Source organism: Molothrus ater, chromosome 13 (assembly GCF_012460135.2).
Source record: "Molothrus ater isolate BHLD 08-10-18 breed brown headed cowbird chromosome 13, BPBGC_Mater_1.1, whole genome shotgun sequence".
Classification (NCBI taxonomy): Eukaryota; Metazoa; Chordata; class Aves; order Passeriformes; family Icteridae; genus Molothrus; species Molothrus ater.
The window spans coordinates 3202293-3229478 of NC_050490.2; the positions used below are offsets into that span (position 1 = coordinate 3202293).

At 60.2% G+C, this 27186-nt stretch overlaps 4 protein-coding genes across 9 annotated transcripts in view; 3 read left to right on the forward strand and 1 right to left on the reverse strand.

Moving 5' to 3' along the window:
• The first annotated feature begins 2508 nt into the window (after positions 1 to 2508).
• On the forward strand, positions 2509 to 8967 carry PML (PML nuclear body scaffold). Of its 6 annotated transcripts, none has more exons than XM_036389875.2 (7): positions 2509 to 2541; positions 3973 to 4550; positions 5978 to 6555; positions 7048 to 7085; positions 7346 to 7438; positions 7589 to 7781; positions 8409 to 8967. In XM_036389875.2, exons 2-7 carry the CDS (start codon positions 3973 to 3975, stop codon positions 8495 to 8497), a joined length of 1569 nt encoding a protein of 522 aa, XP_036245768.1. In that variant the 5' UTR covers positions 2509 to 2541; the 3' UTR covers positions 8498 to 8967. The 6 variants fall into 6 exon arrangements, 5 of the variants coding, with proteins under 5 accessions (XP_036245768.1, XP_036245766.1, XP_036245770.1 ...); XM_036389873.2 differs by lacking the exon at positions 2509 to 2541 and adding an exon at positions 2879 to 3414; XM_036389877.2 differs by lacking the exon at positions 2509 to 2541 and adding an exon at positions 2879 to 3414 and having other exon boundaries at positions 7692 to 7781.
• A 2472-nt stretch (positions 8968 to 11439) lies between these two features.
• On the forward strand, positions 11440 to 15484 carry ISLR2 (immunoglobulin superfamily containing leucine rich repeat 2). The gene is made up of 2 exons (XM_036389556.2): positions 11440 to 11619; positions 12268 to 15484. The coding sequence occupies exon 2, from the start codon at positions 12274 to 12276 to the stop codon at positions 14368 to 14370; it is 2097 nt and encodes a 698-aa protein (XP_036245449.1). The 5' UTR covers positions 11440 to 11619; positions 12268 to 12273; the 3' UTR covers positions 14371 to 15484.
• Positions 15485 to 18283: 2799 nt separating this feature from the next.
• On the forward strand, positions 18284 to 21865 carry LOC118690681 (immunoglobulin superfamily containing leucine-rich repeat protein). The gene is made up of 2 exons (XM_036389554.2): positions 18284 to 18725; positions 19637 to 21865. Exons 1-2 carry the CDS (start codon positions 18570 to 18572, stop codon positions 20888 to 20890), a joined length of 1410 nt encoding a protein of 469 aa, XP_036245447.2. The 5' UTR covers positions 18284 to 18569; the 3' UTR covers positions 20891 to 21865.
• A 1471-nt stretch (positions 21866 to 23336) lies between these two features.
• Positions 23337 to 27186, reverse strand: part of STRA6 (signaling receptor and transporter of retinol STRA6) — a 31791-nt gene continuing 27941 nt past the window's right edge. Inside the window, exons 16-18 of the mRNA XM_036389717.1 lie at positions 26340 to 26503; positions 25501 to 25638; positions 23337 to 24101 (exon numbers count right to left, since the gene is read on the reverse strand). Of these exons, the coding sequence (XP_036245610.1) occupies positions 23923 to 24101; positions 25501 to 25638; positions 26340 to 26503 (481 nt within the window). The 3' untranslated portion in view covers positions 23337 to 23922. The remainder of the gene's footprint in view (positions 24102 to 25500; positions 25639 to 26339; positions 26504 to 27186) is intronic.

Below are 27186 nucleotides of genomic sequence, written 5' to 3' on the forward strand. Positions count from 1 at the left end.
TTTTCCCCATCCCATTTTCCCTAAAAACTGAGTTTTAATCCCAGGAATTCTGGGAGTTCTGGGAATTCCAAGGGTTTTCCCTCATCCCAGATTTCTTTGGGGTTTTCCCAGATTTTCCTGAGGTTTTCCCTCATTCCCAGCTCCAGGGTTGGGATTTGGGCTCTTCCCGAGTTTTTAGGATCAAAATCTCTCTGGATCCCAGGAAAACTGAGGGAAGATCAAAAAAAAAACCCAACCAAAAACCCCCAAGGAATGATCCCAAAAAACCCCCTGGATTGGGAAGGAATCCATGAGGATTTGGGGCCAGGAATTCTTTCCCAAATCCAAGGATTTGAATCACCCCAAATCCCAAATCTCCCTCAGAATTTCATCCCAAGGAATTCCAGCTGAGGTTGTCCCAGAATTCCCAGTTTTCCATGGCCAGGAATCCCAAATCCAAGGGGAGCAAATCCCGGCTCTTTCCTTTCCCACAAATCCCCAAATCCATGAAAAAACCCAAAATTCCCTCCAGAATTCCCAAATTTTTCCTTTCCCAGCCCCACAGAATCCCGGGATTCAGGGATGGCAGTGGGAAAACCCAAAAATCCCATTAAAAAAGAGGGGGAAAAAGCAGGAAAAGGGAATTTCAGAGCCGCTTTTGGGATTGGGGGAGGGAATTCTGAGCGCAGGAATTCCAAGGATTGTTTATCCTGGTGGGATCCAAGAATTCCAAACAATCCTTGGAGCAGGGATCGGAATTCCGGGGTTTGGAATTCCTGGGGGTGAAATTCCTGCCTCTCTCTCATCCCAAACTGGGATTTTAACCCAAAAAAAACGACCCCAGATTTGTTCCCATTCCCGGATTTTCCAGAATGTAAAAAATCCATGGAAAAATGGGGATTTGGGAAAAGCTTTTCCCCTTTTCCCAGAGGTTTTTCCTGGGAAAAATCCCTGCTGGGGAAGGAGGGGATCTGATTCCAGAGGGATTCCTGAGATTTTTGGGATCAGGGAGCTCCAAAGGTGGAAAAAATCAGGAAAAATCCCATCCCAGATCCCAAATTCCCTCCTGGAAAAAGGCTGATCCCAAATCCCAATGGGAATTCCAAGCTCTTCCCCCTTTTCCAAGGGCCAAAAATCCGGGAAAATTTGGAGTATTGGGATTTGGAATCCCAGAATTCGGATTTGGAATTCCAGGATTTTTCTGGAAAAAACTCGGGGATTTTGGGGATTTGGGATCTCAAAATTCCCATTTTTCCCAATTCCAAAGTGGGATTTGGGATCCTGGCATTCCCAATCCCAAAGTGGGATTTGGGATCCTAGCATTCCCATTTTTTCCCCAATGCCAAACTGGGATTCGGGATCCCAGAATTCCCATTTTTTTCCCAATCCCAAAGTGGGATTTGGGATCCCGGAATTCCCATTTTTCCCAATCCCAGATTTCCTTCTCCAGCCCCTCCAAATCCTTGGGAATTCCTTTGGGGTGGATTTCCTGGAATCTCCTGGGATTTCCTGGGAGTTTTTGGGCGTCCCTTTGGGATATTTGGGAATATTTGGGAATTCCCCCTGGAGCGAGGATTTCCCGCTCTGGATTGGGGTTTCCATGGAAATTCCCAGCTGGGAACAGGAGGATCCCATGGGATTTCCAGGAATTTTTGGGGTTGGGAATATGACACCAAATGGGGCAAATCCCAGGGAATTCCAGGATCCCAATCCCGACCCTTATGGGGTTTGGGGTCACCGGGGTCGGGGGGACACTCGAGGGTTTGGGGTCCCCTGGGGACAGAGTTTGGGGTGACCTGGGGCTGGTGACACTTGGGGGACGCCACAAAAGGGTTTGGGGTCACCGGGGGTGGTGGCACTCGAGGATTTGGGGTTCCCCGGGACTGGGGACGCTCCAGGGACACCAGGGCAGGATTTGGGGTCACTGGGGTCAGGGTGACACTTGAGGATTTGGGGTCACTTGGGTTGGGGACATTGAGGGGCACCGTGGAAGGGTTTGGGGTCACCCGAGGTGGTGGCACTGGAGGATTTGAGGTCACCTGGGGACAGAGTTTGGGGTCACCTGTGGTTGGTGGCACTTTAGGGACACCAGGGCAGGATGTGGGGTCACCGAGGATCAGGGTGGCACCCAAGGATTTGGGGTCACTTGGGTTGGTGACACTTTGGGACACCACAGAAGGGTTTGGGGTCACCTGGGTCGGTGACACTCGAGGATTTGGGGTGACCTGGGGACAAAGTTTGGGGTCACCTGGGCTTGGTGACATTCCAGGGACACCCGGACGGGCTTTGGGGTCAGCCGGGCTGAGGACTGATAAAATCTTCTGGGGTTTTATCGCCGCCACCTCGGGTGACAAATCCGAGCGGTGCCATCGCGGGGACAATGCCCCGGAGCTCCGGGATCCTCCCGCGCTCCCGGCCCCGCTCTGGCGACACTGGCGACACTCGGCGAGGTGGCGTTGTCGCCAGCGCGGGCTTGGGGACAGGAAAGAGGAGCGGCGGCGCTTCCTGGTGGCTCCGTCATGTGACGGCGCCGGGGCGGATCCGATCCCAAATCCCGGCCCGGTGAGCGCATCCCGTTCCGGGAACGCGGCGATTTGGGATCGGGGCGCCCCAGCCATAAAAGGGGGTGGCATTTTGTCCCCAAAATCCCCGCCCCGGCCTTGTGGCGGTGCCACCCCCTCCGTGTCGCGGGGTGGGAAGGGAAGGGTGGGGCGGGAATGGGGCCGGGAATGGGGCCGGGAACGGGGCCGGGAACGGGGTCGGGAACGGGGTCGGGAATGTCCCTCCCGGCCCGGCCCCACGCGCGGGACAATGGGAACGGAGCGGGCCCGGAGCGGCGGGGGCGGGGCTCGGTCACCGGAACGGCCCCCACGGCACCGGCAGCGCCTGCCCGGGGCCGGGATCCACATCCCGCTCCCTGAATCCCGCTCCCTGAATCCCGCTCCCTGAATTCCCATCCCGGTCCCTGAATCCCGCTCCCTGAATCCCCATCCCGGTCCCTAAATCCCGGTCCCACATCCCCATCCCGGTCCCATATCTCACATCCCCCATCCCGGTCCCACATCCCAATCTCTTTCCCAGAATCCCCATCCCAATCCCAAAACCCCCATTCCAGAATCCCTGTCCCAATCCCGCATCCCCCCCGGTCCCCGCACGCCCGGATTCCCCCGGCACCGCCCCACAGCTCCCGGTCTGCCTTCCGTCCCTCCCTCCGTCCCTCCGTCCGTCCCTCCCTCCGTCCCTCCGTCCGTCCCTCCGTCCGTCCCTCCCTCCCTCTCCCCGCCCTCTTCCCGCTCCTCCTCCCGCCGCTCCCGGCCCCGCCGCGACCCCGCAGGTACCGGGGGGGACACGGGGACAAACCGGGGGGGGACACGGGGACCAACCGGAGCCCCCCGAGGCACCAGCGGGCGGTTCCTGCCCGGGGAGAGGGCGCGGGTGCGTTTTTAGGGCGGGGTGGGAAGGGGGTCCCGGCTTTTTCTGGCCCCCCCAAATATTTACTGGGGGGACGGGGGGCGGGGTTTGTCCGCGCTGCCGAGCTGGGGGTGAGGAGTGGCGAGGGGACACCTCTGGGGACACATCTGGGGACACCTCTGGGGACACCTCTGGGGACAGGGCTGGTGCTGGGGACAGAGTTGCTGGGGTGTTTTGGGGTCGCTGCCGGAGAGGTTTTGGGGTCGTTGCCAAGAGGGTTTTGGGGTCACTGCCAAGAGGGTTTTGGGGTCGTTGCCAAGAGGGTTTTGGGGTCGTTGCCAGGGTGTTCCCGCTTTCCCTCTGTCCAAGCAGGAAGGATTGGTGGCCGCGGCGTCACCAAAACTGTTTTGCTTTCGTTTCCACTGGCGCTTGGGAAATCCCAAATTCCAGGAAGGCCGAGAGCTCGGGGAGGGTGGGGAGGAACCTGCGAGGGGCGGGAACAGCAGAACCCCGAGCGGGATTTACGGGGCCGAGCCCCAACTTCCTCCATCCCACGGGAGAATCCCGCATCTCCCTCCGCAGATGGAGACGGAACCGGAGCCAGAAGCGGAACCGGAGCCTCACGCAGAGCCGGGCCCCGCCGCGCCGGCCTCCCCTCCGTGCCAGGCGGCGGAGGGCGAGAACGAGGATGAGGAGGAAGAGGAAGATTTCCAGTTCCTTGGGTGCGACGGCTGCGGGCAGGACTCGGCGCAGCCGCGGCTGCTGCGCTGCCTGCACACGCTGTGCCCGGGCTGCCTGAGCGACACCAAGCAGTGCCCGCGCTGCCAGGCGGCCACGGGCGCTCCGGCCGTGGACAATCTGCTCTTCTGCAACCTGCGGAGCCGCCTGCAGCTCTGGCGGCAGATCCGCAGCTCGGGCGGGCCCGGCTGCAGCCGCTGCCGCGCCGAGGCGGCGCTGGTGTGGTGCTCGGACTGCGAGGAGTTCTTCTGCGCGCGGTGCCTGGAGGAGCACCAGTGGTGGCACAAGAAGAAGGCGCACAGGGTGCGCAGGGTGGAGGAGCTGCGGGCGGGCTCGGCGCGGCAGTTCCTGGAGGACACGCGCGGCTCCTGCAGCCTCTTCTGCTCCAGCGCCAGCCACCCCGAGGAGAGCCGCGTGTGCAGGTGGGAGCGCCCCCGAACCTCGGCCCGGCCACACCTGGGGCCGTGGGGCCAAATCGTGTCCCGGCCCCAAATCTTGTCCTGGCCCCAAACCTCGTCCTGTCCCCAAACCTCACACTGTCCTCACACCTTGGCCTGTCCCCAAGCATTGCCATGGCCCCAAATCTCATCCCATCCCCAAATCACATCCCATCCTCAAATTTCATCCCATCCCCAAATCTCATCCTGTGCCCAAATCTCACTGCATTCCCAAATGTCCCCCATCCCCAAATCTCATGATGTCCCCAAACCTCATCCCCTGCCCAAAAGTGTCATCCTTTCCCCAAAACTCATTCTGTCCCCAAATTCATTCTGTCCCCAAATCTCATCCTGTCCCCAAATCTCCTGTCCCCAAAGCTCTGCCATTGGGGTTTTATCCCCCATGTCTGGGGACTGATGGCAGTGACCCCACAGAGACCCCGGCTGTGCCAGGGGAGGTCCCGCGGGGATTTGGGGAAAGGCTCCAGAGGGGGCTGGACACGGTCTGGGCTGCCCTGGAATGGGCACTGACCACTGACCATCACCGACCATCACTGACCATCCCTGATCATCACTGACCATCACTGACCATCACTGACCACCACTGACCATCACCGACCATCACTGACCACCACTGACCACCACTGACCATCACTGACCATCACTGACCATCACCGACCATCACCGACCATCACTGACCATCACCGACCATCACTGACCACCACTGACCACCACTGACCATCACCGACCACCACTGACCATCCCTGACCATCACTGACCATCACTGACCACCACTGACCATCACCGACCATCACTGACCATCCCTGATCATCACTGACCACCACTGACCACCACTGACCACCACTGACCATCACCGACCACCACTGACCATGACTGACCATCACTGACCACCACTGATCATAACTGACCACCACTGACCATCACTGACCATCCCTGATCATCACTGACCATCACTGACCACCACTGACCATCCCTGATGATCCCTGGCCCCTGTCCATCCCTGCCCTCTGACCATCACTGACCACTGACCATCACTGACCATGGCTGACTGGTTTCCATCCCTGACCCCTGTCTATCCCTGACCCCTGACTGCTGACCATCATTGTCCATCCCGACCAGTGTCCATCCCTGACCCCTGTCCATCGCTGACCCCTGTCCATCACTGACCTGTGTCCATCGCTGACCCCTGTCCGTCGCTGACCCCTGTCCCTCCCTGACCCCTGTCCACCCCTGACCCCCATCCCTCGCTGTCCATCCCTGACCCGTGTCCATATCCCCCAAACCGGGAGCCAATCCCGGTATCCCGCAGCAGCTCCGGGCTGTACCCCCGCCCCCCCCGCGTGTCCCTGCTGCCACCCCTCCCTGACGCCACCCGTGTGTCGCCCTGCCAGCATCTACTGCCCTCGCTGCGAGCGGGCTCTGTGCTGTCCGTGCGCGCTGCTGGACACTCGCCACGCTCCCTTCCGCGACCTCCGCGCCGAGAGCCGCCGGCGCCAGGAGGAGCTGCGCTCTCTGCGCCGGGACCTGCGGCGGCTCCGCCGCTCCTTCGAGGCGGCGCTGGGGCGGCTGCGGGGCGAGGCGGCGCGGCGGGAGGAGCAGCGGGAGCGGCTGCGGGAGCGCGTCCGCGCCAGCGCCGAGCGGCTGCAGGAGCTGGTGCGGAGCGAGGCCGAGGAGCTGCGGGCGCTGCTGGAGGCGCGGCCGGAGCGCGGGCGGAGCGCGCTGGCGGAGGAGCTGCGCGGAGCCGAGGGCGCGCTGCTGCGGCTGGAGGCGGCCGAGAGGCTGGTGGAGAGGCTGGGGCGCTACGGCGGCGAGCAGGAGCTGATGGACATGCAGCCCTTCGTCAAGGCAGCGCTGCTGGAGCTGCGGCGGCTGCGGCCGCCCGAGCCCCCCGAGCTCCGAGAGCCGCCCGACTTCGCCGAGTGCCGGGCGCGGCTGCGGGCGCTGGTGGAGCGCGTCACGGGCCGGCCGGGTGAGCGCTGCGCCGGGCCGGGCCGGGGAGGGAGCTCTGGACTGGGCCGGCTGCAAAGCGCCCTCCGTGAGCAGGGACAGCGCTGGATCCTCCTTCTCCTCCTTCTCCTCCTTCTCCTTCTCCTCCTTCTCCTCCTTCCCCCTTTCCTCTTCCTCCTCCTTCTTCCCCTTCTTCTCCTTCTTCTCCTTTCTTCTCCTCCTCCTCCTTATTTTTCTTCATTTTTTCTTTTTCTTCTCCTCCTCCTCTCCCCCCTTTCCCTGCTCCAGCTCCTCATCCCCCAGAGCTGGGATTTGCTCTGTTGTTTTTGTGGAGCCCTGTGGGTGCCCCCCGATCCCAGTGGCTCTGGGGACGCTCATTCCCGGCTTCCCGGAGCCTCCCAAGCCCCTGAGGCCACCCCAATCTGGAGGGAAGGGGTTTGGAGCTGCCAGGCGGGATTTTCCTGGCTCTGGAGGCTCCAGCTCGGGGTCTCATCCCGGTTTTCTCTGTCCCCAGATGTCCCCGAGGTCGAGGTGGCCCTGGAGAACAACCTGGTGAGACATGGGGGTGCTCCTGCCCCATCCCAAACCTGCACCTCTCCTTTCCCTCCCCATCCCAGTATTCCAGGGTTTCCTCACCCACTAATTCCCACATCCCACCAGGCACTGCTCCATCCCTGGGGAATGGCACTGACCACAGGAGCAGCCCCCAGGCCCATCCCAAACCCTCCGTGCCTCAGTTTCCCCATTCCCGAGGGTGTTCCCGCCCCTCCACTGGGACCCAGGTCCATTCTAACTCCCTGCTCTTCCCGCAGGAAGAGGATCCAACCCATCCCAAACCCCGCAGCGTCTCCCCCAGCCTGGAGGAGATCCAAGTGGAGGAGGTGAGGTCCCTCCATCCCATCCAGGTGAGATCCACTGGCATCCCAATCCCACCCCAATCCCACCCCAATCCTGATCCCAACCCCAATCCCAATCCCAACCCCAGCCCAATGCCACCCCAATCCCAACTCCAATCCCACCCCAATGCCACCCCAATCCCAATCCCGCTTTTCCAGCCTCTCCCGCTCCCCTGCTGGAAGAAGCGGATGCTGCCCAGCATGGAGAGGGGCAGCCAGGTGTCTCCCAAAATCCTGAAGCTGGAATGTGACCACGAGCCAGGCCCCAGCCATTCCAAATCCCAGTGGGAATTCGAGACGGAGCCCGGCCCCTCCACGTCACGGCACAACTGCGTCCGTGCCGGTGACACAGGTGGGAATGTCACCGTCCCTGCTATCCCGCTTTTCCTCATCCCATGGGATCATTCCCGGCCTTTCTGCGCCCCCATTCCATGGGAATCTTGGCCAAGGATGGGAAGGATCCAGATCTGTGGGGTGAGGGATCCATGGGGTGAGGAATCTGTGGAATTCAGCATCCATGGAGTGAAGGATCCATGAGGTGAAGGATCCATGGGGTGAGGGATCCATGGGATGAAGGATCCATAGGGTGAAGGATCCATAGGGTGAAGGATCCATGGGATGAGGGGTCCATGGGATGAGGGGTCCATGGGATGAGGTATCCATGGAATTCAGCATCCATGGAGTGAAGGATCCATGAGGTGAAGTTTCCTTGTGTTCAGGACTCTGTGGGATGAGGGATCCATGGGATGAGGGATCATTGGGATGAGGGATCTGTAGGATGAAGGATCCATGGGATGAGGGATCTGTGGAATTCAGTATCCATGGAGTGAAGGATCCATGGGGTGGGGGATCCATGGAATTCAGGATCCACGTAGTCACCACCATTCCAGGGGTTGCCCCCATGCTCTGGTTGGTTCCTGGTGCAAAGCTCAGGAACGTTGATCCCGTGGGATCTGGAATTTTGGGATTTCCCTTGCAGAGGGCGGCAGCATCATCATCTGCAGCTCGGACGACAGCGACGAGGACACCGTGGTGGTGACGGTGACACCGGAGCCGCCTCCGTGCTGACATCCCACGGGATCCTCCAGCCTCATCCCACAATTCCTGGCCTCCCATTCCCAGATTTCTGCTTGGACTTTCCTCTTCTTGGCCAATCCCAAATTTATTCCTGGACTGAGCTCTGGTGTGCTGGAGTGGCCCCAAATCCCACCTGGATCTGCTGGGATCTCCCCTTCAAAGCTTTGAGGTTTCCTGGGAATGTTGTTTTCCTCTTAAATCCTGTCTGAGTTGATCCCAAAATAAAATTTGGGATGGGAGTTGGGATCCGTGCCGGTGGATCCCGTTCCCGAGTCCCCCCAAAGGTGGGGAGATGATCCCAGGGGTGGGATCCCCTCTGGGATTCCCCATCAGCACTTGGAGCAGGGAATTCCTTGGGATTGGAATTGGGATTGGTTTTGGGGTCGGTTTCCTGGTGTAATGAGGGTTTAAAATCCCAGTTTTTTTATGTCTCCCCTCAATAAAGCTGCTCTGGGATAAAATTCTGTCCCATGCGGGTGGCACTGGGTGGCAGTGGCGGGGCGCGGGCGGTGTCGCCGAGCGGCGCTGGCTGTGACAAGGCAGTGCCACCACCAGGTGTCCCCCTTGCACAGCCCGCGGGCTGGCGCTGCTCTGGGGACACGGGGACGCCGACCCTGGGACACTGACACGTGTGACACTGGTGACACTGACCCCGTGACACTGACCCCGTGACACTGGCCGTGTGACACTGACACGGTGACACTGGTGATACTGACACGTGTGACACTGATGCTGTGACACTCACATGTGTGGCACTGACATGGTGACACTGGTGACACCGACATGGTGACACTGACCCTGTGACACTGATACGGTGACCCTGTGACACCGACATGGTGATACTGGTGACTCTGACACGTGTGACACTGGCCCTGTGACACACATGTGACCTTGGTGACACTGGGGACACTGACAACTGTGACACTGTGACACTGACACGTGTGACATTGGCGACATTGACCCTGTGACACTGGGGACACCAACCCTGTGACACTGACACGGTGACCCTGTGACACAGATACGTGTGACACTGCTCCTGCGACAGTGACACGGTGACACGGTGACACTGTGACACGGTGACACTGGGGACACGGACACGGTGTCACTGCCATTGTCACACTGCCATTGGTCACGCGCCCACCCGGACCCCCCACGTGTCCCCCCAAAGGTCCCTCGGTCACCCCCGGGTGGTGGCACTGCTGGGCCGGGGGGGAGGGCAGGGAGGGGATGGGAGAGGGGACGGAAAAGAGGGAGAAGGGTGGGAAGGGAGCGACCCCAAAGGATCCAGGGCATGATTCCCAATCCCACAGCAGCAATCCCAAAGGATCCAGGGCATGATTCCCAATCCCACAGCAGCGATCCCAAAGGATCCAGGGCATGATTCCCAATCCCACAGCAGCGACCCCAAAGGATCAGGACATTATTCCTGACCCAGCAGCAGTCCTAAAGGATCAAGGACATTGTTCCCAATCCAGCAGAGATCCCAAAGGATCCAGGATGTTATTCCCACACTCCCGGGCTGTGGGATTGGGATGAGCTTTTCCCTGCCCTGATCCTGCCCCAAAGCTCATCCATCCCAAAAAATGGGGCTGGCACTTCCAGAAGGGCAGAACAGCTCCCAAAAACCCCAAATCCTGGAAAAATATGTCTAAAAATTCCACAAAAGTCCCACTGTCCCAAATTTCCCTTCCATACCAGGAAAATCCCATTTTCCAGGTGTTTTTAGGGCTTTGAATGGCTCTGCTGGGATGACATTGATGATCCCAATGGGATGTGATCAGTAATTCCTGGACCCATCAATAAATTCCCAAATGAACACTGAGGAAAAGGGACTGAGGACAGGGAGAGGGAGAAACAGGATAGGAAAATAATGGAATAAATCTGGTGTGGGGGTGGAAACGGATCTATGCCCTCCATGGATCCATGGATCCATCCATCCATCCATGGATCCACGCATCCATCATCCATCCATCCATCCATCCATCCATCCATCCATCCATCCATCCATCATCCATCCATCATCCATCCATCCATCCATCCATCCATCCATCCATCCATCATCCATCATCCATCCATCCATCCATCCATCCATCCATCCATCCATCCATCCATCCATCCATCCATCCATAATCCATCCATCCATCCATCCATCCATCCATCCATCCATCCATCCATCCATCCATCCATCCATCCATCCATTCCTGGGAACGGGCACTGTTGCCGGCAGGCACAGCTTGGGGCGGGGCCGCTCTCTGTCGCGACTCAGCCGTGTCGGCGACCCCGGTTGGAGCCGCTCGCCGCCCGCGTCCCCGCCGCGCCCCCCGGCCCTGGCCTCTCGCCCTCTCGCCGCGGGGCGGGGACGGCGGGAGCGGGCTCGGGAGCGGGAGGGGCGGGATCGATCCCTGCCCGGGTCGATGGTTCCCGCCCGGGGCTCGGGGCGCACCGCGCTCCCCGGCTCCCGCTTTTCCCCGGGGGAACGCTCCGGGGGCGGGATGCGGGAGCAGCGTCCCCCCCGCTCCCGTCCCCGTCCTCCCGACGGGCTCAAGGCGCGCTGAGCGCCCGCACGGGCCGGCATCGCCGCTGGAATTCCCGCGTGGATCGGGAATTGCGGCACGGGAGGCTCCCACCTGCTTTTCCTCCATCCTCCGAGGGATGAGCGGGCGGGACGGGGGGACCCGCGCCCCGACGGCATCGCCGCCGCTCCGGGGGAACCGCACAGCAGCGGCCGAGCGGCGGAGAACGCCCGCGGGCCGAATAGCACCGGCGGCTCCGCTTTTTGGGGGGGATATTTCTGTATTTTCGGGGGTACCGGCGGTGCGGGAGCGGCCGCGGGGGTGGGTGGGTGGGTGGGTGGGTGGTGGGCTGGGAGAAGGAAGGGGGTGGCGGGCGGGCGGGCGGAGGGGGAGGCTGGCAGAAATGCAAATCGCTGCCTCTCGCTGTGCCTCGGCAGCCCAGAGCCCGCACGGCCCCGCCGCCGCTCGCAGCTCAGCCCCGGCAGGCGCGGGGGCAGCGGGCGGGGTCCCCCCGGTCCCCCCGCCCCTCGTCCGGCTGGCAGGAGGAGGATGAGGAGCGCCGGGAAGGGCTGAGGGTGGCGGAGAGGCACCTAGGAGAGGGTGAGTGGCGGGGGACAGGGGGACAGGGGGACAGGAGAGGGGGAATAGGGCGGGGATGAAGTAGGGAGAGACGGGGGAGAGAGAGGGAGGGGAGAGCTGGAGGGAAGGGAGAGGAGAGGGAAGCGAAAGAAATAATTGGGGAAGGAGAGATGAAAGCAGAGGATAAAGAAAATGGAGGTTAATTAGTTGGTTATTGCGAGGTGGGGGTGAGTGGGGGAGGAAAAGCCTGATAGAGCCGGGAAAAAGAAAGTGAGAAGGGTGGGAAGGCTGGGAAAGGGGGAAGGAAAAACCTGATCGAGCGGAGAAATAGAGAGTGAGAAGGGTGGGAAGAACCGGCCAGGGGAGAGAGAAGGAAAAACCTGATTGAGCCGGGAAATAGAGAGTGAGAAGGGTGGGAAGAACCGTCCAGGGGAGAGAGAAGGAAAAACCTGACTGAGCCGAGAAATAGAGAGCGAGAAGGGTGGGAAGAGCCGACGGGAAGGGGAGGAAAGCGGGGGCGAGGGCGAGGAGGGGATGCGCGGGCGGCAGCGGGCGGCAGCCGGGGGGAGCCGGGCACAGACAATGGGGCGCGGCCCCGCCGCCTCCACCTCCCGCCGCCGGGCGGGGCCGGGGCGCGCTGGCGCTGAGCCCCGCGCTGTCCCCTGCCAGGGGGACATGGCCCCGCTGCTGGCGCTGCTGCTGGCGGCCCTGCTGGGCTCGGGCCGGGCGTGCCCGGAGCCCTGCGCTTGCGTGGACAAGTACGCGCACCAGTTCGCCGACTGCGCCTACAAGGAGCTGCAGGCCGTGCCCGCGGGGCTGCCCTCCAACGTGACCACGCTGAGCCTGTCGGCCAACAAGATCAGCTCGCTGCCCCGCGGCGCCTTCGCCGAGGTGACCCAGGTGAGCTCGCTGTGGCTGGCGCACAACGAGATCGCCACCATCGAGCCCGGCGCGCTGGCCGTGCTGGCGCAGCTCAAGAACCTGGACATCAGCCACAACCAGATCGTGGAGTTCCCCTGGCGGGACCTGCGCAACCTGAGCGCGCTGCAGCTGCTCAAGATGAACAACAACCGCATGGCGCTGGTGCCGCCCGACGCCTTCCGCACGCTCAAGGACCTGCGCTCCCTGCGCATCAACAACAACCGCTTCGCCACGCTGGCCGAGGGCATCTTCGACTCGCTGGGCTCGCTGTCGCACCTGCAGATCTACAACAACCCCTTCGAGTGCTCCTGCGCGCTGCAGTGGCTGAAGCGCTGGATGGAGAGCACGCTCATCTCCATCCCCGAGAAGGACTCCATCGCCTGCGCGCTGCCCGAGCGCCTGCGCGGCGTGCCGCTGGCCAAGCTGCCCGAGCTGCGCTGCGCCGCGCCCGCCGTCAGCATCACCCAGTGGCCCGAGCTGGACGCGGCCGGGCTGCCCGACGGGCTCACGCTGAGCCTGCACTGCGCCGCCAGCGGCTCGCCGCCGCCCGAGCTGCGCTGGAAGATCCGCACGGCCGGCCAGAGCCTGGAGCTGGGCGGGAGCGGCCCGGAGAGCGCGGCCAAGGAGGAGCCGCGGCCGGAGCCCGAGCGCTTCGTGGCGTTCAAGAACGGCACCTTGGTGATCCCGCACCTGAGCAAGCGCGAGGAGGGCACCTACACCTGCGTGGCCACCAACGAGGTGGGCAGCAACCACTCCTCGGTCAGCGTGGCGGTGGCGGGCCCGCAGAAATACCCGCCGGTGCCCGGGGGAGACCCGCTGGGCGGAAAGGGGCAGGCGGGCGACAAGAAACCCGGCACCGAGGCGGCCAGGAACAGCGTGCTGACCCCGGAGGAGAGGGGCAAAGCGCTGGGCCCCACCCGGCAGAGCCGGCCCGGCTCGGCGGCGGGGCCGGAGCCTGAGGGCCGGGGCCGGGTCCCGTTGGAGCCGCCAGGGCTGGAGAAGAAGTGCGGGGCCTCGGCGGGCGGCTCCAAGTACATCTCCAACCACGCCTTCAACCAGAGCGGCGACTTCAAGCGGCACAGCTTCGAGCTGGGCGTCATCGCCCTGGACGTGGCCGAGCGCGACGCCCGAGTGCAGCTGACACCCACCCAGCCCGGCGGGGGCCACCTGGGCGTGCTCTACCTGTGCCAGCAGGGCCGCCAGGGCCACGCCCTGCTGCAGTGGTCGCAGATCGAGGCCGGCGTGAACTCGTACTGGTTCCAGGGCCTGAGCCCCGGCACCAACTACTCGGTGTGCCTGAGCTCGCCGGGCGAGGAGTGCCGGGTGCAGGTGGTGTTCACCACCAAGAAGGAGATCCCGTCGCTCATCATCATCGTGGTGGTCAGCATCTTCCTGCTGCTGCTGGCCACGCTGCCGCTGCTGGGCGCCACGTGGTGCCACCTGCTCGCCAAGCTGCAGGCCAAGCCCTACAAGCTGATCATGAAGGCGCAGAACCCCGACCAGATGGAGAAGCGCATGGCCGCCGACTTCGACCCCCGCGCCTCCTACCTGGAGTCCGAGAAGAACTTCGGTCCCGGCGAGGCCGAGGCCGAGGAGGAGGAGGAAGAGGAGGAGGAGGAGGCGGGGGATGAAGAAGGAGCGCGGTGGCGGCGCGGGAGGGAGGGGGAAGGCGCGGCGGAGCTGGAGCGGGAGGAGAGCGTGGCCGCCAGCTCCATGGCGGAGTCGCAGTCCAAGGGCGGCGCCGAGGAGTTCGAGGTGCGCTCCGAGTACAGCGACAAGCTGCCGCTGGGCGCCGAGGCCGTCACCATCTCGCCGGAGATCAACGGCAACTACCGGCAGCGGCCCCGCTGAGCCCCCCGCATCCCCCTGCCCCCGCTCCCACCCCCCGCTCCGCCCGGGGAAAAACCTCCGGGAGCGAGCGGAGCCATCCCCGCCTCTCCTGCCCCTCCTCCTCCCCCCCTTCTCCTCTCGCCCGGTGCCCCCGGGATGAGCCTCCCACGATTTCGTTTCCATTTCGGGCACCGGCGGTGCTCGCTGCCGGCTCGGCGGCAGCAACGATTCCCTCTCCCCCGCCTCCCTCCGCCGCCCGCCAGCCCCGGGTTCGCTTTCCCCTCCGAGGAAAAAAAACGAAAAAACCCCGAGAAAACGGCTAAAAGCAAAAAAAGCCCGATAGCCCCAAATTCTCTTTGCTGGAATCGGTTCAGTCCCCGCCGCTTCTCGGTGCCCGGTGAGTCCCCTCTGCTCCCCGGTTCTCTCCTGCCGAGCCCGGAGCTGTCCCCGCCGCGCTCCGGCGCATCCCGAATTTCCCCGGCGGGTGCCGACATTCCCGGTCCCCGCCACTCCCGGTCCCCGCCACTCCCGGGTGGTTTTCCCGCTTCCCGACGGATCCCGGGGCTCCTCGGTCCCTGGCACTCCCGGGCGATGCTCCCCTCGCCCCGGTGTGTGCCGACATTCCCGGTCCCCGCCGCTCCCGGGCGGTTCTCTCCAGCCCCCGATGGATATTGGTGCTCCCCGGTCCCCACCATTCCCGTTCCCGGTGGGTCCCGGTTCTCCCCGGTCCCTGCTGCTCCCGTTCCTGGTGGGTCCCGGTTCTCCCCGGTCCCTGCTGCTCCCGTTCCCGGTGGGTCCCGTTCTCCCCGTTCAGCACCGGGCTCGCCGGGACAGCTCCGCGCCCCGAGGCGCCGGGGGCTCCCCGATCCCCGGTCCTCCATCCCCGACTCCCTGTTCCCGGATCTCCGGTCCCCAGTTCCCGGTTCCCGGCCCCGTCCCGTCCCCTCGGTGTGTTTTGGGTAGAGTAGCCTTGTAGCCAAGTGTGTGAGCCGCAGACGCGCCCCGAGCCCGGGCCGAGGTCGCCGCGGTGGCCACGGTGGGCGCCGGCCCCGCTGGCCCCGGTGCCGCGGAGAGCCGCGGGCGCCTTCTCTGCGCGCTTCTGTCCGTGACGAGTCAATAAAAGGGATTGAAAGTGGAGCCGCCTCCGTGCTTGGGGGGGGAAAAACCGGGATTTTGTCCCCAGGGCGGGGAGGGGACAGCCAGGAGGTGGCACCGCCACAGCCGCCTCCTTTTATGTGTTTTACACGTTTTTTAATATCGTAAAAACATCAATTCATTTTTTCCGGCCATAAAGCAGGCGCGGAAATCGCGTTTGCGTGAGAACGGAATCGCCCAAATCCATTAAATCTTCCCTATAAATTCACCCCGGAGAGGAAAAAAAAAAGGAATTCCATTTTCTCCCGGTGAGCATCGGAATCCGCTGGAGCAAGGAAACATCCCACGGATGTGTTTTCCATCGTTTTATGGATCATTTTCTGTCATTTTCCAGATCATTCTCTATCATCTTAATCATAATTTCTATCATTTTAATATAATTTGAGATATGCTTTCTATTCTTTTAGATATGTTTTTATCATTTTAGATATGATTTCTGTCATTTTAGATATCTTTTATTTATCATTTTATCTGTAGTATATTTAATTTTTGATGGAATTTCTACAATCTCCACCTGTTTTTTTTTTTTTTTTTTTTTTTTTTTTTTTTTTTTTTGTAAAAAACATTCCAAACCTCGCCTTTTTTGGCCTTTTTTCTCCCCAAACTCCTCTCCCTGATGGTGTCACCTCGATCCTTAGGGGGTCCCAGCACTCATCCCAAAATTCCCGCAGGATTTCTGCTCCCAATCCCATCCCACCAGTGAAATCCCCCCCCCGGCGATCCAACATTCCTTTCTCCAGGGCAAAAATTCCCCAAATCCCTCCCGAATCCCCCCACAAATTCCCCCAAAATCGCCCAAACCCCGAGAGTCCGAGGCTGCTCCAGGTGTTCGGATCTGCCTGGCAGAGCCTGGATATTCCCATCTTTGTTGACATTCCCATAATTGTTGCTATTCCCATAATTATTTGTGCATATTCCCGCGATTGTTGCCATTCCCATAATTAATTATGGATATTTCCATAATTGCTGACTTTCCCGTAATTGTGAATATTTCCATAATTGTGAACATTTCCATAATTGTGGATATTCCAATAATTGTTGATATTCCCATAATTGAGTGTCGTGCTTGGGAGTCACGGCAGGAATGGAAAAGAACAATCATTCCAGCTGCCTTTAATTAGGGAACTGTGGATTCCCAGGAATCCGGGATGGGGCCGGGATTTGCTGCTCTCCAGGAGGCCAGGAATAAATGGGCGGTGGGGATTTGCATTTTTCCTGGAAAAAATTCCTGCTGGGAATGGTCAAAGCATCCATGGAGTGCTCAGAATTCCCAAAAATCCTCTGGTTTTATCCCCACGGCTGGAATGAGTGGAGAATTCCAGCCCTGCAGTGGGAATTTCCCAGTTTGACCAGTTGGGAATGTCACAGTTTGACCAGTCGGGAATTCCCAGTTTGACCAGTCAGGAATTCCCAGTTTGACCAGTAGGGAATTCTTAGTTTGAGCAGTTGGAATGTCCCAGTTTGACCACTTGAGAATGTCCCATTATGACCAGTTGGGAATTCCCAGTTTGACCAGTCAGGAATGTCCCAGTCTGACCAGTTGGGAATGCCCCAGTTTGAGCAGTTGGGAATGCCCCAGTTTGACCAGTTTGGGATATCCCAGTTTCACCAGTTGGGAATTCCCAGTTTGACCAGTAGGGAATTCTTAGTTTGAGCAGTTGGGAATGTTCCAATTTCACCAGTTGGGAATGTCCCAGTTTGACCAGTTTGGGGTGAACAGGGACCGTTCTCATTCCCTTGTGGGATCTGGGGGATGAAATCCCTACAATCCAAATTTTCCAACCTTTTATTGGGAATTCTCCACAGGGACACGAGGAGGTGGCAGTGGGGACATCCCCAGGTGCCACCCCTGGTGTCATCCCTGGGTGCCATCCCCGAATTTGGGAATTTTCCCCTCCCTCCTGACCCAGCCCTGGCCCCACAACCCCTCTGTGGGGTCACCCTGCCACCCTGTGGCCCCACTCCCTGTCCCCAAACCCTGTCCCCAAACCCTGTCCCCACTTCCTGTCCCCAAAGCCTGACCCCAAACCTTGTTCTCACCTCCTGTTCTCAAAGCCTGACCCCAAAGCCTGACCCCAAACCCTGTCCCCACTCCCTGACCCCAAGCCCTGTCCCCACCCTGTGTCCCCAAAGCCTGACCCCAAACGCGGTTTTGGGGGATTGTGTGGGTCAAGGGTTTGGAAGGGATGAAATTTTGGGGGATTTGGGGGGGCAGAGGTGTGGGGTGGGTGGAGTTTTGGGGGATTTTGGGGAACTGGGGTGTGGGGTGATGGAGTCTTAGGAGATTTTGGGGGACAGGGAATTGTGGTACTGGGTTTTGTAGGATTTTAGGGGCAGGGATTTGGGGTAATGGGGTTTTAGGGGCTCTTGGGGGACAGGGATTTGGGGTGATGGGGTTGTAGGAGATTTTGGGGGCAAGGAATTGGGGTGACGGGGTTTGGGGGGATTTTGGGGGGGCAGGGAATTGGGGTGACAGGTTATTTTGGGGTACAGGGAATTGGGGTAATGGGGTTTTAGAGGATTTTGGGGACAGGGGTGTGGGAGGACGGGGTTTGGAGACATTTTGGGGTATAGGAAATTGGGGTAATGGGTTTTAGGTGATTTTGGGGTACAGGGAATCGGGTAATGGGTTTTTAGGGGATTTTGGGGGGGCAGGGATATGGGGTGACAGGGTTTTAGGGGACTTTGGGGGGCAGGGGTGTAGGGTGACAGGGTTTTTGGGGCATTTTGGCATTTTGGGGGACGGGGATTTGGGATAATGTTTTTTCAGAAGATTTTGAGTCTCACGGGTGTGTGCTAATGGGTTTTAGGGGATTTTGGAGGGCAGGGAATTGGGGGTGACGGTTTTTTAGGGGGTTTTGGGCTCAGGGGTGTGTGCTAACGGGTTTTAGGGTACTTTTGGGGTCCGCGGTGTGGGTTGATGTGGTTTGGCAGGATTTTGGGGGCCAGGGAATTGGGGTGACGGTTTTTTAGGGGATTTGGGGCTCAGGGTCGTGTGCTAACGGGTTTTAGGGGATTTTGGAGGAGCCGAGGACGGGCCCCGCGGGCGGGCGCGGGTCGGTGCCATGGAAAACAATCCGGGCCCGGGGGACGGGGAGGGGACGGGCCGGGAGGAGCAGCAGCAGCAGCAGCAGGAGGAGGAGGAGGAGGAGAAGCCGAGGAGGGCCCGGGAGCGGCGGGACCGAGTCCAGCGGAGCGGGGACACCGGGGCTCCACCGGCGGTGACGGGGCGGGGGCGCGGGCCCGGGGAGCGGGGCTGGAGCGGGGGAAAACCGGGAAAAAATCGGGAACAAACTCCGGGAAAGGAGGGAAGGAAGGAGGCAGGGCGGTTATTCACGGCTCTGGAATGCGCCGGGAGGCGGCGGGGGAGCCCCGGGGGGCTCTGGAAAAGGGGTGGGATGCAACCCGGAGCTCCAGGAGGGACAAAACTGCGGCACTGCTCTCCCCAGTTCATGGGAGATGGGGTCTGTCCCTCCCTGGGCACCCCAAAATGTCACCCGGAGCTCCCCCAGAGCCAGCGGGGCGCCTTTGGCACCCCTCAGATCCCGGTGGGGTTTATTCCCGAGAAATTCCCGCCGGGAATGGCAGGGCTGGGAACGGAGGGCAGGGGAATTTGCCTGCGAGGCTCAGACAAAGGGGTCTGGCTGCCAGCTGCTGGGAATTCCGAGCGGGAACGAACCTCTGGAGTGCCCTGGAAAAGTCACCGAGAGGGGAATGAGGAGTTAAGTCGGGAAAAATTCCCTTCCCAAGAATTCCAGCGGCCACGGGGACCCCACAGCCCCTGGCTGAGAGAAGGCGCCGGGTTTTTTCCATGACACGGTCTGCGAGCCCGCTGGAAATCCCGAAAATTCCGTGATTTATGGGAAGGCTGGTTGGGAAAGAGCTGCGGTGGCTCTGTTCCTCCTTAGCTCAGCGGGAGGAACCCGGAACCCCCCGGCCCTCGCTCCTCATCCCAAACAATGTTTCATCCCAAACCCGGAAAAGGTTTTCCAGAGGGGGAAGGACGAGCTCAAGGGGGAGCTCCCCTGCTCAGGCCGGGATTTAGGGAATCTCCCAAACCGCTTTTGCCAGCTGGAATTGTTTCCCATCCCGGCTTTTTGGCCGGGCTCATTCCCGTCTCTGTCCCCGGCAGGACGCAAGGATGAGGCCGCTGCTGGGCGTCCTGGTGCTGGTGACTCTGCTGTCCCCAGGCCTGGCCTGTCCCGCGCCGTGCTCCTGCTCCACCAAGAAGAACGGGCGGCTGCTGGCCGAGTGCGCCTACCGCGAGCTGCGGGACGTCCCGCGGGGCCTGTCCCCAAATGTCACCATCCTCACGCTCTCCGCCAACCGCCTGGGCCGCCTGGGCCGCGCCTCGCTGGCCGAGGTGCCCGAGCTGCAGTCGCTGTGGCTGGGCTACAACCACATCTCCTCGGTGGAGCCCGGCACCTTCGCGGCCCTGCCGCACCTCAAGAACCTGGACCTGAGCCACAACCGGCTGGCGGATTTCCCCTGGCAGGACCTGCGCAACCTCAGCGCACTGCAGATCCTCAAGCTCAGCAACAACCGTTTGGCCGCCGTGCCCCGCGGGGCCCTGGCCGGCCTGCGGGAGCTGCGCTCGCTCTGGCTCAACGACAACGAGCTGGCCACGCTGGCCCGCGGCACCTTCGAGGGGCTGCCGGCGCTGGCGCAGCTGCAGCTCTTTCACAACCCCTTCAACTGCTCCTGCAAGCTCTTCTGGCTCAAGGAGTGGGTGCACGACACCTCGGTGGTGCTCTCCAGGGCCGGCTCCACGCTGTGCGCCTCGCCGGCGCGGCTGCGGGGCCGGCCGGTCACCGACATCCCCGGCGCGCTCTGCGTGCCGCCCTCGGCCCAGCTCACCTACCTGTCCGGCCCGGCCGCGGCCGGCCCTCGGGACGGGCTGACGCTGACCCTGCACTGCAGCGTGGCCGGCAGCCCCCCGCCGGAGATCCGCTGGCAGATCCGCACGGCCAAACGCCGCGTGGACATCCACGGGCCCACGGTGGCGCGGGACGGCGGCGCCAAGGCCGGGCGGCAGCAGCGCTTCCTGGCCTTCAAGAACGGCACCATGGCCATCCCCGACTTCGGCAAGGAGGATGAGGGCACCTACACCTGCGTGGCGGTCAACGACGTGGGGACAAGGGACGTGTCTGTCAATGTGGCGCTGGCCGGCTCGGCCAACCCGGCCGAGGAGCTGCCCCGCGATGACCCCCAGGCCGGGCACCCCGGCGGGCACAGCTGCGCCAAGGGGGACGAGCTGGACCCCTCTGGCATGGGCGAGAAGTTGGTCATCGTCTACCGCGTGTCCGGCCAGGCCCGGAGCGGCGCGGGAGCCTGGGAATTCCACCTGGGAATTCTGCTGCTGGCTCTGGGGCCGCTGCTCTGGTGAAGGGCGAGCGGCACCTCGGGATTCCCGTTTTTTCCGTAGTTTTTCCTCTCGTAGTGCCTTTGCTGAGCTTCTGGCATCCGGGAGCGCTCCGGAGCCCGACGGGGCCACCACAGGGGTGGGTGCTCCAGCCCTTGCCGTTCCCATTCCTGGAGGAACTCAGGGAACGTGGGGCGGATCCAGCCTGGATCCAGCCGGGATCTGCCACCAATTCCCGGCTGTCCCCACTTCCCGCCTTTCTCCCTGCCCAGATCTGAAGCGGCCACAGGAGGTGACAGTGGTGACAATCCCGCCCCAGAGCCACCCATGGCTGCCACCGGGGAGGGATCCAAGGATAAAATCCCTGGAAATGGGGTCCTGGGGGACACAGATGGGACAGAAGATTGGGTTGGACCCACAGCCTTGGATCGGGAATAAATTCACTGGTTTTATCCCTGTAGGAACATTCCGAGCACCTCCAAGGCCTTGGAATGCTGCAGGAATCCCAAAAACCCCCTGACCCTCATCCCAAAAACCCATCTGGGCTGGACCCACCAGGCTTGAGCCAAAGATTCCCAAAGCATTCCCAGTGGGAATGGGGGAAAGATTGGGAACAGCAGAGAAACTGAGCTGCCTTGAAGCCATAAACATTCCCCGAGTGCTCCAGAATTCCCAGTGGGACAAATATTCCTTCTCTGGGTGTCCCGGGAAACCCTCGGGGGATTTTGGGGATGTCCATGGCCCCTGGACTGGGAAACAGCACCGGAATTCCCAGTGGGATCTGGGCACACCCTGCAGCCCCCAGGCCTTGTAACGCCCTGTAGGGACAGCAATAAATGCCTTTAATTAATGCCTTTAATTAATGCCTTTAATTAATGCCTTTAATTAAGAAATACCCATCATAAACACCTGTAATAAGGAAACAATTTTAATAAATACCTTGAATTAATAATTACTTTTTTATAAACACCTTGAATAAACTCCTTTTTTTTATCTAAACCAGCTGGGCTTCGCTTGGTCTGTGCATCCCAAAATCCCAAAATTCCCTGAGACGGCGGCTCCTGGGCTCCCCCAGATTGTCCCCAACCCTCCCGGATCAGGGGACACTTCTGTGATTCCCAGCTATCCCAAATCCTTCCCAGTGCTTGAGAATCCCCAAAACCTTCCCAGTTCTGGAGCATCCCAAGACTCCCAAATTTCCCTGTTCCCCGCACCCCAAACCTGGAAGGAACCCCCAAAAACCTGGGATATCCCAAAATCCCCCCCCTGCAGCTGCCTGGGAATGGAATTGACCCCAAAATCACAGCCTGGAGCTCTCCAGCACCAAAATTCCTTATCCAGAGGGATTTTAGGGAAAGGGCAGCCGAGGTCTCTGTGGGGAGCTCTTGGATTCCCACAAATTTTTCCCACTGTGGGATAAAAACCGTGACCCCAATGGAAGTTTTGGGTTCATTTCACGGGATCTGACTTTTAAACTCCATTTTATCCCTGGGAATAGTGGGACCCAGGATGATTCCCGAAATTCCAGCTGGGAAAGGGGGCACGATGCAGGTTTGGGGTTTCCAGACGAGCCGGGAAGAAACAGGAAGGGGAAGAAATTCCCAAATCCCGCCCAGGGCACTGCTGCTATCCCGAAAAACACACAAATTCCATTGATCTCCAGGGAGCCTTGGGTGGGGCTCTGGAAACTGATCCCAAAATTCAGCCCCGCCTGTAGCACGGAGCTGCCACAGATTTTAGGGATTTTTAAATGGATTTTAGAGATTTTTGGGATTTTAAAAAGATATTTTGGAGATATTTGGGATTTTTAAAGGGATTTTTAAAGGGATTTTCTAAAGGGGTTTTAGGCTGCCTTTGGAGCTGCCGGGATTGGGATGGGCTGGGGGGGAATCCTGGGAAAAGGGAGGGGATGCTCCAAGGAAACCCCAAAGCATGGGAATCACCCCCAGTGCCCCCAAACTGTCCTGAGGGTGCTGGGAACATTCCAGAGGGAGGGAATGGGGTCCCTGGGATCCTTCAGAGAGCAGCTCTGGCCACTTCCAAGGAAATCCCAGCATGATCCGGCATCTCCATGCGGGTGGGCTGAGAATTCCCAAGGGAATCTTGGAGTATTTGGGATCCACCAGGAGCCTGCTCATTCCAGCTCAAAAAGTCAGGAATTTCGGGATTTAAGAGCAGGAAGAGGTGATCCAGCACCACCTCATTCCCATCTCGATGGTGTTTTATCCCCAGAATTCCCCGTTCCCATTCCCACCCTTCCCAAAGCTTTGGGAACGTGAAGGGAGCGGTTTTCCCATAAAACCGCCCTAAAGCGGGATCACGGATCAGATCCCGACATTCCCGGCTGGAGCAGATCCCTGAAATCTCTGCTGGGCAAGGTCATCCCAACCATTCCCTGGATTTGGGGCTGGGGTGGTCCCAAATCCTGCTGGAAGGGGGAATATCCAAGGAAAACTGCACATCCCAGGAGTAGGAATGAGGTATCCATTTATTCTCCTTCCCCTGCACTTCCCAGCGAGGTTTTCCATGGATCCCAGCCCTGGAAAACCCCGAGATTGCCACAAAACCAGGAATGGAAGAGGACAGGGAGCAGGGTGGGATTTGATCCTTCAAAAATCAGGGAAAAAAACGTCCCGGGAGTGGATGTGGAGCCCAAATGGAGACAGGATCGGGAAGGGAGAAGCTGGGAATGGGAATTTTCTCCCACGTGGAGCTCCCAGGGTAATTCCTGGTGGTTGAGAATTCCTTTGGCCGGCTGGGGATCCCTCCGAGCTCCTCTTCCAGTTCCCTGGGAATTGTCCCATGCTGGAAAAGTGGCTGAGAACCAGGCTGGCTGCAGGAGTGAATCCCAAAATATTTTTGGGATGCTGGGAGCATTTTCCTTGGCTCAGCTCCATCCAGGCTGGGCTCAGAGATGTCGCCTCTGGAGCTCGGGAGTGGCTCGGCACAGATTTAGGGATAAACCCTCGGAGAGAGTCCGGAGGCTGGGAAAGGGCGTAGGAAGCATCCGAAACTGAGGGATGGGAGATGGAAGATGGGATGGGATTCCTGGGAACTCAGGGCCTGGGAACGCCGAGCTGGGCGCCGTTGGCTGCGGGATCGGCCAGCGCGGTTTTTCGGGAAGCGGTGAGCGAGGGGTTGTGCAGGAGCGTGTAGGCCACCCACCAGCGCGCCCGGATCCGCCGGCTCCGCGCTCTTCCCGGAGCCGGATGCTTGGGATGCATCAGCTGGAGGCCTGGAAGGAGACGGGAGCAGCAGTGAGAGGATTCAGATCCTGGAAAAGCGCCAGGAGAGCGGGAGAGGGGTCAGGATAAGGTGCAGAGGGATGGATTCCTGCTGGGAAAGGGGAGCTTGGGATGGAATTCCCGGAGGAGCTGTGGCCACCCCAGAATGCCCAAAGTGCCCAAGGAAAAGTTGGATGGGGTCTGGAGCAGGCTGGGATAGTGGGAAGTGTGCTGGGATGGGCTTTAAGGGCTCTTCCAACCCAAAGTGTTCCAAGATTCCCAGATTCTAGCCCCAGCCCCATTTTCCTGGAGCCACCAAGATCCCAGCACACCCCAAAGAGTCCCATCCCTACCCTGGAGCGGGATCAGCCCATGGATGGATGGATGGATGGATGGATGGATGGATGGATGGATGGATGGATGATGGATGGATGGATGGATGGATGGATGGATGGATGGATGGATGGATGGATGGATGATGGATGGATGGATGGATGGATGGATGGATGATGGATGGATGGATGGATGGATGGATGGATGGATGGATGATGGATGGATGGATGGATGGATGGATGGATGGATGGATGGATGATGGATGGATGATGGATGGATGGATGGATGGATGGATGGATGGATGGATGGATGATGGATGATGGATGGATGGATGGATGGATGGATGGATGGATGGATGATGGATGGATGGATGGATGGATGGATGGATGGATGGATGATGGATGGATGGATGGATGGATGGATGGATGGATGATGGATGGATGATGGATGGATGGATGGATGGATGGATGGATGGATGATGGATGGATGGATGGATGGATGGATGGATGGATGGATGGATGGATGATGGATGGATGGATGGATGGATGGATGGATGGATGGATGATGGATGGATGGATGGATCCATGGATGGATCCATGGATGGATGGATGATGGATGGATGGATGGATGGATGGATGGATGGATGGATGGATGATGGATGGATGGATGGATCCATGGATGGATCCATGGATGGATGGATGATGGATGGATGGATGGATGGATGGATGGATGGATGGATGGATGGATGATGGATGGATGGATGGATGGATGGATGGATGGATGGATGGATGGATGGATGGATGATGGATGGATGGATGATGGATGGATGGATGGATGGATGATGGATGGATGGATGGATGGATGGATGGATGGATGGATGGATGGATGATGGATGGATGGATGATGGATGGATGGATGGATCCATGGATCCATGGATGGATGGATGGATGGATGATGGATGGATGGAGGTGTCCCCACACCAACCAGAGGTGCCATCCACCATCCTTTCCCTTCCCCCTGATCCCCCCGGTGTCCCCAGGAATTTGCTGGAATTTTGCATTCATTTTGCATTCCCACCTTCCTCCAGCTGTGTGTCCCGGGGCGGTGCCGGCGGCTCCGGGCGGCCGGGCTGGAGCAGCAGGAAGCAGAAGGCCTTCAGCAGCGGGTGGCACTGGCTGACCTCCACCCTCAGGTAGTGGCAGTAGGTGCGGTACCCTGCGGGGACACCGCGCCCTCGCTGGGGACAGCACTCCCCATTCCCACCCTGGATCCCAGGGGTGGATCCAGCTCTGGTCCCCACAATCCCGGCAGGAAAAGCAGGGGCCATCCTGAGCTCCCCTGAGGTCTCCTCTCCTCTATCCCAGGAGATGAGGGGAAGCCCCACAGCTCATCCCATTTTTTGGGGGATAAATAGCAGGACCCAGCTGGTACCACCTGCTCCAGGTGTTCCATTCCCAATGCTCTGAGGCCACCCTCAATCCCAGCAGGAAAATCAGAGGAAGGCCCAAGGTCCCCTGAGGTCCCCCCTCCTTTACCCCGAGACCTGAGGTAACTGCTGGTGAAACTCCAAAGGTCTTCCCCATTTTCTGGGATCAAAGAGCAGGACCAAGCAGGAATCAGGAGAAGCCACCTGCTGCCATCATCCCATTTCCAAGCCACCCTCAATCCCACAGGAAAAATGTGGAGGTCCCTTCTTCTTTATCCCAGGACATGAGGTGACCACTGGGGAAGCTCCAATGTCACCACTCAGTTTTTTTGGGATAAAAAGCAGGAATCAGGAGAAGCTAACTGCTCTAGGTGTCCCACTCCCAACATTTGGGGCCACCCTCAATCCCAGCAGCTCCGGGCCCCCATCCCAACCCCCTGTGGTGGGACAAGGACCCCGCCGGTGGCACGGTGACCCCTCGCGGTCCCACCTGGGTCGAAGGTCTCCACGCCGCGGTGCAGCAGGCTGATGTCCAGCCGGCAGAAGTGGACGGCGTTGTAGAGGCCGGAGATGACCACGCGCCACACGGCGGCCATGGCGCCCACCAGGACGTTGGTGGGGAAGAGCAGGAAGGTGACGATGTACAGCACGCGCCTGCAGGGCACACAGACCCCCGGGATGGCCCTTCCCGGGAAAACTCCGGCCACCCCAAACCTCCCGGCCCTGCCTGCGTCCGGCCCAGGTGGCTCCATCCCACTGGGAGAAGCCAACACCCTGGAGAACCGTCAGGAGCTCCTTGTCTCCTTGGAGAGTGAGGAACCAGCCAAAATGAGGGGATGGGATTTTGGGATGGAGGCCACCAGCTCCAGGAGAGCCTCGCTGACCTGCCCAGGAGGACACCTGGGTCCCTCTGCCACCCCAGTCTCAGGTGGTGGCACCATCCGTGAGTGAGGGACATCTGCTGGTGGTTTGGGATGGACACCAGCCCCAGAAGAGCCTCTGTGCCCTGCCAGGGGGTGGCACAGGACACTTGGGTCCCTCTGTCACCATGGTCTCAGATGGTGTCACCACCTCAGAGTGAGGGACATCTGCTGGTGGCCTGGGATGGAAACCAGCTCCAGGAGAGCCTCGCTGCCACACCAGGAGGATACTCAGGCTCCTCTGTCACCCCGGTCTCTGGTGGGGACACCACAGGGGACTGAGGGACGTCTGCTGGTGGCTTGGGATGGACTCTGGGAGAGCCTCGCTGACCTGCCAGGAGGACACCTGGGTCCCTCTGCCACCCCGGTCTTGGGTGGTGACAACATGTGGGAGTGAGGGACAGCACCTGCCAGTTT